Source organism: Tenrec ecaudatus, chromosome 2 (genome assembly GCF_050624435.1).
Source record: "Tenrec ecaudatus isolate mTenEca1 chromosome 2, mTenEca1.hap1, whole genome shotgun sequence".
In the NCBI taxonomy this organism is placed as follows: domain Eukaryota; kingdom Metazoa; phylum Chordata; class Mammalia; order Afrosoricida; family Tenrecidae; genus Tenrec; species Tenrec ecaudatus.
This window is the reverse complement of record NC_134531.1, coordinates 41,058,959-41,071,862: the sequence shown is the minus strand read 5'-3', so window position 1 is coordinate 41,071,862 and position 12,904 is coordinate 41,058,959. Positions and strand designations below refer to the sequence as shown.

The following is a 12,904-nucleotide window of genomic DNA, read 5'->3' as shown; positions in this document are numbered from 1 at the left end:
ATCTCAAGGTATGGGCCATACCGTAGTTGTTGAAAAACTTTTTAACGTGTGTTTCTTATTCACATTAACTCTGAACTTATTTACTTTGAAATTTCTGCATCATGTTTTGTATAAAAAGGCAAGGTTAGGGTAAAAACTTAGTGGTCAAGAACGGATTAATCCATTTTTAGTTATTTCTTATGGGATGAACTGATTTGGAACTTAATTGCATCGCATCTCAATGCTCTTTCTAGAACGGATTAGCGTCGAGGTCCAGGGTTCTACTGTACAGGCCAAGCACACCCATTGCTGTGAATGTTTGGTAAACCCTTTAAGTGTGGACCTTGGAAGCTTAGCTAAATTATGCTACGCTCCATAACGCCTTCATTTTTACTGTCCCTTAGCATTTAGTCCAATGATGGAGAAAGGACGTGTGACAATACTCTTAAAAGTGATGGCGTACTAGACAATCATTATTTACTATAAGGCAATTAGATTTCTTCAGGTCAGTTTGCTTGGACTGTTTTTAAGGAAACGGGTCATGTGCAGAGGCCTGAATTTGAAAGGAGAGTAAAAGAAAAAATGGGAATTGCCTAAGGGTCCAGTGGCACAGGAAATCATGGCAACAATCTCAAGGAGAGGTCAATTTCAGGGAGAGAAAAATAAATATGACTTTTAGTAGCACCTCCCACTCATCCTGCATACACACATTAATAGTTTCTCTGAGTGAAGCCATTCTTTTATCAATAAGATGTTTCCCCTGACTTCTTATCAGCACAGCAGTAAATGTTACTTTTTCCCATATCAACTCTACCTTTCAAGTCTATGTGTGTATGAGTTGGTTATTTTTTAAACAGAGTAAGGCATATTAAACAGAGAACAAACTGATTCATTACCAGTAAACCTTGTAGTCAACCACCTAAAAATAGTTCGCCCCTCAAAAGAGGCCAGGGCCCCATCGTTTTCAATACCTGTGTATAAAGTTCTAAAAGGTTTGCTGGGTTTGAATGTTCTTTGTCTTCCGCACAAAGGAGTTTCAATTTTTCTAGTGCTGCAGAGGCCCGAATTAAAAAATGATCTGTAAGGGATAAAAACATAACAGTTATTTCAGATTGCCCCAGGGTACTATTTAAACAACAACAGTAACATCAGCAATATATGTATCTTTATGTTCCTGAACTGATGGAAATAAAATATGGCCAACAGAGAAACAACACAGACAAAGGACTATGAAGGTCTGTCAAAAAGTATTGCTACTAATTTCCAGTTTATACTTGAATGGGTTTATTCCAAACCAAGCATGTGTTTAAAACGTGCATCTGTGATAAGTAGACGGCTGTAGACAACTTTCTCAGTAATACACATGTCTTAGTCTCATTGAGATGCCTTCAAAAAAGGATCTAATCAAACCAGTGACTTTCAAAGGGATCTACTTAAAGCAGATCTCTAGATCAGCTCAGAAAGTTATAGTCACTATTTTTGGACTCCAAAGGGGCAAGTTTGATATTCTAAAACACGGGACAATCATGGGGACATATTAAAGTTTTAAGACACTGAAAACTGCACTGGTGAGAGAAAGGCCAGGAAACTGTGCACAGGCATGCTATTTTTATCACTGTGCACCTTGCTCCTTCTTCAAGGGTAGCAATAGCTGTCATAGGAGAATTTCACTACTAAGAAACCTTACTCCATCCACCCTTATGGCCATTATCTTACCAAGTTAGACTTTATTTTATTCCCAACCCTCAAAGAACATTTAAAAGAAACACAATCTGAGTCCCTTAAGGATGCCCAAACTGCTCTCTTGATGTGGTCTAAATTGGAGGGTAGAATTCATCAGGGAAGGGGAGAGGGGTGGATATAATGCCTTCAAAAGCGTAGACCTAGATACTGGGTAAAAGGGAGCTTCAAGAAGCTCACGGAAAAATGAAATTATATGATAATGGAATTTCCCCACAAACTTTAAAGCCCTTCCTACGTCAGAAAACATTAACTTCATATTTTTGATATTTTTGTTCAATAAAGGTTTCTATGACTTTTTAACAATACTGTTTTACTTACCCTTTTATCTTATGTAAAGCATGAAGCTTCTCACAATGCCTAATCTTACTAAATAAATGTATCATGGTATTTTAACATAGTAAGCAAGAGATTGGAAACTTTCTGGGTACATTTTTAGCTTTTCTTAAATGCATTTTATATTTGCAAACTGCTTATTTTATCACAATGATTCAAATTGACTAAAATAACTTTAAAACTTTATTAGGATAGTACAAATAATATATCAATCTATAGAAAGAGACTCCACGGAAAAGTGGTAATTTCATAATTGTAAAGTATTTTCCAAAAGATGATTGATTAAATGAAATGCCTCAGTCAGCCAATCTGAACAATCCTGTGATTATTGTTTTCAATTGTCACATTTAAATTATATACTGTGCATTTGAGCAATTTCTTCCAAACCTTAAAACTTAACTGCCTCATTCCTTCCAAATCTGAAAGTACCCTGGTGGTGCAGTGGGTTAAGGGATGGTCATTAGTTCAAACCCACCAGAACGGTTAGACCCATCAGGAGAAAGGCTCCCTGCTCCCACAGATTGACAGTCTTGGGAACCCTAAGGGGCAGTTCATTCTGATTCTGGATGAAAATGAATTCTAAATCTCAAGAAAATGGATTTACAACTTCTGATATACTTTTTAATCACAATTTATGCTTCTTCCCCTTTCGTTGTCTCTGATTTTCCCTCTTGCTCTAAACTTTATATTCCCTTTGCTTTCTAATGAAATGGATTTTTTAATTAAAGCATTTGTAGCTACTATGCGCTAATCTTTTCTAATTTGCAGAATCAACTTCCTTTAACTCACTAAAGAATTGCTGAGGAGATGAATCCACTTCACATGATGAATCCACTAAAATAATTACTACAGGGGTATGTACCCTATATTTTAGAAAAGTCTATATTAAAAATGTAATTTTTTACCAGAAATATACTAAATAAAAGAGGCTTTGGGGGAATAGTGATTACAAGTTGGACTGCAAACTACAATGTCAGTAGTTCGAAACCACCAGCTACTCTGCAGGATTAAAAACAGCTTTTTACTCCCATTAAGTGTTAGTCTTAGAAATTCAGAGTCAATTCTAACCTGACCTATAGGGTCGCTCTAAATCGGAGTCAACTCGATGGCATTGAGAGAGAGCCAAAGTAATAACTGGCAAATCAGAGACTTAAATAACGTTTAACAGAAAGTGGTTGTTCTAAAACATCATGAAGGGGGAAAGAAAAACCCTCTCAAGACATGCTTTTATACCATGATTGTATAATAAAGAACTGAAGTTGTCAAAGATTTCATCTTGCTTGGATCCACAATCAAAGCTCTTGGAAGCAGGAGTCAAGAGGCACCTAACAACAACACAATTATAAATTAACCAGAAATAAAAAGTGAGCTTTCTTGGACAGAGTAACATCTGGCTATATATGACCTAATTTGAAGACAGTAAGAAGCTACCCAATTTCAGTAACCTAAAGTAAGTATGTAGAATCCATGGTGCAAAGGGTTAACACCTTTAGCTGCTAACCCAAAGGGTGGAAGTTAGAGTCCACTCAGAAAGAAGGGTGCCTCTGAAGGAAGGCCTGATGATCTCCTCCCCCAAAATCAGTAACTGAAAACCCTATGGAGCAAAGTTCTACTCTCACACACCTGTCAGAGTTAATTCCATCACAATAGGTTTTGGGTGAAAATTTGTGGGTGCTATAACAAATAATAAAATTGGAGTCAATTCAAATATATTCTAAAAACAAAGACCAAGTACCCATGGCTATCTAAGTCAGTTCGGACTCCTGGTGACTCAATGATAAAGGACAGAGTAAAGGGGCTTTAAGCCAACTGCCTCATCTGTCTCCTGTGGTGAATTTAAACTACTAATAGTCCAGTCAACGGGTCAATGCTCCTTAAATACATGCTATCAAATTATCATTGAACTTCAAAAAGAGACTCTTGCTAGAAATACTTTAGTAAGTTTGAAATCATTTCAATGCTATTTATTTCTTTGGTAAATTTTTAGAACTATAAAGCTTTTCAAGTAGAAATACTCAACTAACGCAAACGACTTCAAACTAAAGAAGTATTCCATGGGAAAACAAGAATGAATTTTGGGTTCAGCAGTACGTGAATAAAAATGGGGTTTGGGTTTTTTTTAAAAGTCATTTGGGGCAGACTCGATTGGTGCTGGAGTGAGGAAGCGAGGGGCTGAGCTCGCAGAAGACTTTATTTAGCGTAAATTTCCAGGTAGTAGCTACTCCTGTGTCTGCACTAACGATATGCGTTTGCACCCAAGGATCCTTACTACACACCCGAAAACGAAATCGGCTTCAAGGTGGTCTGTAAGAAACAATACCCCTTCGATAAATCTTCACTAATACACAGCCAATTTTTTCACAAAACGAAACGCACTGGCGAGTTGATTTCGACTCACAGGGGCCCAATACCTAGTACCCACAATACGGAGTCCATCTGCCCCCATAGGATTTCCAAGGTTGTCCTCTTGCGCCCTCAGAGGTTCCAACCACCCAACGGTGCACTCGCGGCGCCACCCGGGCCCTTCCTTCCTTCCTTTCATCACAGCAAGTGTAAGAATTCACCAAACCCCTCATCGCTCCTGAAAATGGCCCCTCACGCCGTTCCTAAGCCTGATTAAACGAAACCGTCCACAAGACTATATATAAATCCTAACTGTCCCAAAGGCTCCAGATGCAAACTTAAGTAGCGTAGCACGCGGGGACTGAACCTTAAGAACAGGGCGAGTGTTTTGCTCAGTGTCGTTCTGTTCCGTTGTGCACCGGTTCCCTGGGAGCCGGCGCCAACTCGATGCCGTCCAACTACAACGCAGACGCTGCACGCAGTTGAGCAGCAAGAGGAGGGGAATGAGGATTCTCCCGGGTCTTCACGAAACTTCTCAAAGGTTTCCACGCCAAGTGCGCTCACACTCATTGGGGCGCTGATGAAACATTAATGAGATGCACTGGAGAGAGTCGTCTACGCCGCACGAACGCAAAGTTCTTTACAACACCGTTTAGCTGCGTTTGGAATCCTAAACATTAAACGACCATCTTTTTAAAAAAGTGGGCGCGGTACCCCCGCCTCTGTACTGAATGCAAAGCCCGGTTCCCATTACTTATTGGCCCACTGTCATTCCGTTTCAGTCACGCGAGCGGTCGTGCGTACTTCCACTCAAACTATTCCCAAGCGCGGCCGAGGTGTCAGCCGTTTCAGGGGAAAGGACGCAATGCGGTTTTAGACACAAACGCTTTGGCCTGCAACAACCAGTTCTTAGGAGCGGACAACGGGCGGCGCGTCGGGTGTCAGGCGCGCGACCGCGGGCAGCGGCGGCTCGGCAGACCCCCAAACCCCAGGCCGCGGCGCCCGGCGCCAGCCTGAACCGCCGACCGCGCTGCAGCCTCGCCCGCCCCCGCCCCTCACCGTCTTCGCCGGCCGCCTCGCTCAGCTGCTGGATGTGGGCCTGAGCCAGGTCCCCGAGCTCCTCCACTCGCTTCACCACAGAGGGGTCTGCGGCCGCCATGGCCACAACGGAAAGGCGCGCCCCGGCCACGTGACCACACAGGCCGGCGGTCACCTGACCCGGGGCGGCCGGCCGGCCGGGTGTGGGGGGCGGAGCTTGTCGGGCGGCGGGGCGGAGCCACCGAGTCGGGAAGACGGCAAAGCTCGGGATGGCCAGAGTGGACCCGGAGTTATTTCCGGCTCCCGGCTTGCCGCCCCGCCCACCACGCCGAGCGGTTGGGAGACGGGAGGGGCGGGGTTTGTCATTGGGACCCGCCTCTCTCCCGCCCGCGCCTGTAAACCAATGAGGAATCAGCCAGTTCCCAGGCGCGTCCAATGGGCAGCTAGCTCTTTTCGCGGGGTGCCAGGAACAGAGCGTGGCAGCGGTTGGCTGGCTCGAGGGTAGCGTGGCGTCGACGCCCGAGCTTTTCTCTGCTGCTGCTTGTTGGCAGGTCGGAGTGCGGCTGCGCGGAAAGGTCCTGGAAGGGCTTCTGACTTTGGGCTTGTGTTGAGGTCGTTGTTTAAAATTATCACAATCAGCTGGTCAGAGAAACTGGAAGTCTGACGGCCGCTTTGCAGCATTCAGTTCTTGGAGAGGTTATTCGTCTTCCAAAACGCTGTGGGAACTTTCTAAAGATTGAGAGCCCCTTTCCCCTTAGCAGCTGTTCGTTTTACCTCCGATGCCTGCATTGGCTCCCACTTGCGGTCCTTGGGCCGAAACTTTGCAGCTGCACGATTGTTTCTGTTGCCATAGACCCTGAGAGACCTCCTGTAAACGTTGCTTGTGCATGAAATTTGAGCTTTCGAATGTGGGCTTCAGAGTTCTCGGCCATCAAGTCTAATTTGCATTTTGAATTTCCTGACTGCTTTCCAATAATCAAAACAAAACTACAATGTTAAGTTTGGCATTCTACGGCTTAAATTATCTCCATCCTGTAGTATTTATGGAAGATTTAACAATATTTAATACAAAATTCTAAAAAGGCAAGTGTGGGTGCTGTGATTTATAAGTGATGGACAACAGTAGTTTAGTGACATCTAAAACAGGAATCATAGGTTAATTGTGTGTCTTCCGTGCCCAGTCTGTCTGGCATATAGTTCTTTGAAAATTTTGACTTTAAATATCTTACTGAACACATGCTATCATGTAGTGTTGATATTGCTATCATGAGAAGCTAAAGGCCAAGAAGGTTTCATGATCAAGGTGACACCTGAAAATGCCAGGCCTCACTAAATATATACCCTAAGTAAAATTTTGAGTTCCAGTAATTAGTAAAATAATTGTAAACTTGAGGCAGGAAGAATACTTAAAATGGAATTTCTGCTCATTTGATTCTCTGATGTGTACATAGCCTTAGAGAAAGAAGATCTGAGACCATGTAGACCAGATGAAACTAGAGATAAAACTATTGACCCTTACAATAGAGGACTGTCTGTCGTTTGCCCAACTCACTGCCGACCCGTCAGTTCTGACTCAGCGACCCTCTAGGACAGGATAGAAGTTGCTCTGTGAGTGTCAGGGACGGTAACTATTTGAGGGAGAAGAAAGCCCCGTCTTTCTCCCAGAGTGGCTGGTGGTTTCAAACTGCCCACCTTTTTATTAGTAGCTCAATGCTAAAACCATTATGTCACCAGGCCTCCTGTGACTTGTCAAAGATCATACCGAAATGAGCCCTGTAAGTAGTCTCCTACCATAGAGGTAAAAACAGCCAGATCTCACCAATACATACTAAAAAAAGTGCTTCAAGCCAGAGAACCCTGCCCTAGAAAAGAATTATGAGCAGTTTTTCTCCATTTTATACTGTTTTTCTAACGTTAGGAAGCCAAATGAAAAAAAGTGCTATTTAAAAAAATTAATTATTAATGTCATTATCATTCTAACAAAAATATCTTCTGAAAAAAATAATTGATCCCATTTATGTTACTTCCTCCCATTTAGAATTAACTAAGCAGAGATCAAGGGTGCCTGGTGGTTCAGTGGGTGAAGCACCAGGTTGTAATCGAAAGAGTGGTGGTTTGAGCCTAAGAATTGCTCCATCAGAGAAAGATGAAGCGATCTGCTTCTTAATGGTACATCGACTCAAAAGCCCAGGGAGCAGTTCTGTGGCTGAGTCACTTTGGATGGCATATCCACAGCAATGGGTGGTGGGTAAGCAGAGGTTAATCTCACAGGAAGCTTTAACTTGAATGCCTCTGAATTAATAGAACTTATAACTTGTACCATTCATTGAGAACCTTTATTGCTTTATATTTTGCATGTGGGTCCTATTTCCTTTTAGTTTTGCCCGCTTCAAGTAAATAGGGATTGAATTTCTTTCTTTATTTTTAGTTATCACCAGTAACTCACTAATAGCTTACATAGTCTTGATGACTCATGGTGACTATGTTAGAATAGAATTGTGTTGCATAGGATTTCTAATAGCTGGTTTTCCAGAATTAGATTAGACCTTTTCCAAGGCGCTACTAGGTGGACTTGAACCGCCAACCTTTCAGTTTTCAGTGGACCATGTAAACATTTGCATCACGCAGGGGAGTCTTAACTTGCACATATTGCTGTGTTCTGTGGCATCACTACAGATTCATAACTAGATAGTAAGCCCTCTAACGCACTGCCATCTAGTGAATACCAACTCATAGTGACCCTATGAGAAAAAAAATTTTACTAGCTATCTTCTAGAACAGCTATTAACCTATGGGTCGCGACCTCCTTGGGGTCAAAGGACTCTTTCACAGGGATTGCCTAAGGCCATCAGAAACACATATTTCCAATGGTTTAGGAACCAAGACACTGCTCCTCTGTCTCCAGGTGGGTCCTCACACATGCAGAAACACCCACATAGGAGTACCCAGTGTGAAAACTTATTACCCATGCTACACCATGCTTCAAGACAACATTTCATTTATTTTTAATTAGAAATAAATACTTCACAATATATAATTACATATTGTTGTGATTGATCATTATGCCTTAATTATGTTCAATTTGTAACAATGAAAATACGTCCTGCATATCAGATATTTACATGACAATTCATAACCATAGTAAAATTAGTCATGAAGTAGCAATGAAAATAATTTGATGGTTGGGGGTCACCACAACATGAGGAACTGTATTGTAAAGGGTCGTGGCATGAGGAAGGTTGAGAACCACTGCTCTGGAGTTTCCAAGACTGTAAATGTTTATAGGAGCAGACAGCCTCATATTTCTCCCCTGGAGTGGCTGGTGGGTTTGACTCACTGACCATTCAGTCAGCAGGCCTATATTTTTCATTTAGTGGCTCATTATTGGGGAAACAACAAACAAATTCACTGCCATTGAGTCCATTCCTACTGTAAGGGATTCTTTCTACAGGACAGACTAGGACTCCCACTGTGTGTTTCCAAAACTAAGCCTTTGCGGGACTAGGAAGCTTCCTTTTTCTCCTGATTTCATATCGCTGACTTTGCAGTTAGTAGACCAAGGAAGGCATAACCCACTGTGCCACCAGTGCTCCCCACGGTGGGGGTGAGGGTCCCCCACACTCCAACGGGTCCTCACAGCAACTGCTAGGTGTCTCGGGTGAGAAATGGCTCGGTCCTGAGCTTCACAGGAGAAAGAATTCATGTTGGAAGCTTCGTTTGCGACCCACGTGAGTTTTTATAAAGGATAGAAGTTTCAGGTTTTCCACAGGCACGGTCAAGGCACTTCACATCCCCGCGTGGAAACCTGAGGCCAGGGAAAACTGAAGCAGCCAGGCCGAGCAGCAGCTGGAAAGAGGGCAGTGGGCTCTTGGTCCTGGCTTTTTCAGGGCCCTCCGCTAGGGGGCGTGGTCGGCGGTACTGGTTGACCCCATTAGCTGAATTAAGCTCACCTGGCCTAGATTGGGGCCCTCCCAAGTGCACTGGCTTCCTGTCTCAAAGGTCTGGGTGTGTGTATGCCCTCTATCCTTTATGGCTGTCTGGGCTCACCTGATTCTCTGCAGCGACCTCCTTTAGTTAGGGGGCACCTTGGCATAGAGAGGGACAACTCCCTATCCAGCTACCTAACACAGCTTTGCGATTGTGGAAAATGATAAAGACAGACAAGCAGCACAGGCACTCCTTATCCCTATGCCAGGAACAAGCATAAATGTATTTTCCGATGGGTATATATAATGGGGTTTACAGTTCTTTCAAAGGGAATATATGTCATACAGCAAACACAGTCAATGGGTAATATGATAAGCGGGTAACATAATAGTGAAATGACTCAGTGTCTTGACTTCGTGCCAGTTGACCTCAGTTGCCCCTTAGCTCTCCCCAGGGGAGCAATCTGTGATCTTTATCAGCAAGAGATGTCAGAAGAGGGTTTTCTACATTTTATGGTGGGTTGGGCTCTAGACCCAGATTGTTCTTATCTACAGACACAAGGGATAGCCAGATGCAGGTATGAGACATGCTTTATGGTAGCTCCTTTATGATGATTCCTTTATGGAGGGGTACCGGAAGGATTGCGTTCAGTGGTGAGAATATGTATTAAGATTATTTATATCTCATTGCCGTGAAGGTCTTCCCCCGCCAGAGGTGGCCTTCCAGTAATTTTGAGCATAGAGGAGTTTGCTGTGTTACAGTCTCATCTAGTCCCTCAGTTTACCGCACCCCGCTATTGGGTTGCATGCTCTGATAAGCACTGAGGATATGACAGTAAATAAACATTCCCCTCGGTCTCTTATACCATATTATCAAGTGGTGGGAAATTGAGACAATAAAACAAGATCCTCTGACACTGAGTCAGTTCCCATGGGGGTTCAAGGCTGTGTGTTGTACAGAAAAATGCCACGTTTTTCGCCTACATAGTGGCTGGTAGGTTTGACCCCAGAACTTTAAGTTACTAGTCAAGGGCTTAATCACTACCCCACCAGGGCCCCGATCATCACAAATGAATGCATAGTCTTTTAATTAGGGAAGGGGCTGGGAAGGTGAGGTAGATTATGGTTCCGTTTGAGGCACCACGAAAGGCCTGGCTTGAGTAGATGATACTTCCACCCAGATCACGAGTAGAAGTTAGGAATGGCAAATGCCATACCGGCCCGGAGAGAAACCGCACCATCATTTGAACAGAGAAACATTGACGTGCGCAATTACTAACAAAATTGAAACGTCTATGAATTGCTGAATGGAAAAGCAGTTGGCTCTGTAAACTTTCACCCACATCTCAAACTTGAAAAAAAATTGATTCTGTCATCAACTTTCACCCCAATCACAGTAAAACATTTAAAAATAGCAGTGGGTTCTTTTCCAGACAGGAAATTGGAACAACCAGTGGGTTGGCTAGTGAGAAGTTAAGTAAATGCTGAAGAACAGAGGACGAGCGAGGACATGGAGCAGCCCCTTCCCCTGGAGCTGAGACTCGGGCCTTGTTGGGGGCTTTTGACTCTAAAATTGCTCGTGGTGTTGGCAAGGGAACCACAGGCTGCTCGGTGTGGCTGACTGGCCTACCCGTCAAAGCCTGCTGCCAAAGAGCCAGAGCAAGGTCACGCGCGCCGGCAAAGGTACTTTTCCCTTTGCAGTGGTTCGTAAAGCAGAGGGTCAGTGACCATGAGGGGAGCCCTCAATGAAATGGAGGGAGAAATCTTGTGAACATCCTTGTTTTGAACAGTTTTATTGGCATTTAGTCCACATATCAAGAAGAGTTGTACAGTCATGACCCCATCAACTTTAAAACAGTTTCTCTTCATGGTTAAATCACTTTTAAAATGGATTACATAATCACCATCAGTTCTTGTGCTCGCTCCTCGCTCCCACATGCTCCCCTCCCTCCCCCATTCCACACACCCCCCCCCCCCTGACCTCCCTTATAGACCTTTGCATCAGTTCTTATCTCTATGCATCTACTTCTGTGCTCCACCAACTGGAAAACCCAACGGAAAAAATAAAGTGATAAGGATAAAATAATAATAACAATACAAAGATAAAAATACAAGTAGTGAGTAAGAAAGGAAAAAACAGCCCACGAATATTTAAAAGGCCAGGGAAGAAATTTTTGTCATGGAACTAGCAAGAAATACTTGAACTTGGAAAAATTTCAGGTTGTGTGAAGAGGGAGATCACCTGACCAAGTATCAAGGTCGATCTAGTATAATCACAATTACAATGATCTTTAACTGATAGTAAAGCTGTTTCTGACCCTTGCCTATGGCTAGTGGGGATTTGCCAACAGCTTAATACAACTAGATACTCTAGAAATGGATGGTGGGCTCCCACTCAGCTCTAGTCCCACTCCAAGAACTGTTCGTTCTGATAACATGGCCCTGCTCGATACTTCATGAAATGACCACTGAAGAACGGGTACTACCACAAAGTAGCGAAGAAAGCAGATGGTGCCTGGCTCTCAATCAGAATAGTGTCAGGTCTTAAAGGCTTACATTCAAACAAGCAATCAACTAAGTCCACGTGAAGAAGTACACCGCTTGTGTGATTCGAAGGTGCATGGTGTGGGTTTGAGTGAATGAAGCCCACCACCAGGTCCGAGTGGAATTAAGGGAAGTCTTGCTTATAGCAGGCTGGCCTGGACTGCAGAGGGATGATCCACCACGCTGCAGTCCTGAGATTTCTGTGCCCAAGACTTTTCTAACATCCAAGAAACAAGCCGGGTGTGACAGGAAGCAGAAAAAGCATGTTAAAATCCATATATTATTATTTAATCATTTTATTGGGGGCTTGTACAACTCTTATCACAATCCACACATCAATTGAATCAGGCATGTTTGTGCATATGTTGACCTCATTCTTTTCCAGACATTTACTTTACATTGGACCCTTGCTATCAGTTCTTCCCGCACTTCACCCCTCATAACCCCCTGATAGACTGTACAATATTTTCATTTCTCACACCGCTGTCTCCCCTCCCTCATGTTTTCTGTTGTTCTTCCCCCTGTAGAGGGGTGTATGATTATGTGTCGATCATTGCGATAGATTCCCTCCCTCTCCCTTCCTCTCTCTTCTTTCCCTCTTCCCCCTACCTCTCTGGTATCTCCACTCCCGCTCCTGTTCGTGGATTCTGCGTATCATGAGCTCCCATGCCTTTCTATACCTGTGTCACATATTATTAGTGAGCGATATTGACAGAAATAAAAATAAAGCATTTTAGGTAAATTTTGCTGGCACTGGTTTTATTCACTAATCCCACTGGTAAAGGAAAAAAATGAAACACATCTGCCCAGAAGTATGATTTGCTAGTCCTCTCTGATATGGAGAGGAGAATTTTAAAAAACAATCCTCAGGTCAATTACTGACAGGGAGGAGGGCTTCTGAGCTAAGGATTTTGGTGACAGTTTTACTCAGCCTTTAGGTCAATTGAAAAAAAAAGAGGGGGGGTTTGACATGAGCTTGTATATTTCAATGACAATAA

At 43.3% G+C, this 12,904-nt stretch overlaps 1 protein-coding gene across 1 annotated transcript in view; it reads right to left on the bottom strand.

Annotated features, from left to right (window-relative positions):
* Window positions 1–5,616, bottom strand: part of RIMOC1 (RAB7A interacting MON1-CCZ1 complex subunit 1) — a 31,495-nt gene extending 25,879 nt beyond the window's left edge. Inside the window, exons 1-2 of the mRNA XM_075540978.1 lie at window positions 5,458–5,616; window positions 951–1,057 (exon numbers count right to left, since the gene is read on the bottom strand). Coding sequence (XP_075397093.1) covers window positions 951–1,057; window positions 5,458–5,557 — 207 coding nt within the window. The 5' untranslated portion in view covers window positions 5,558–5,616. The remainder of the gene's footprint in view (window positions 1–950; window positions 1,058–5,457) is intronic.
* Between the last annotated feature and the right edge of the window lie 7,288 nt (window positions 5,617–12,904).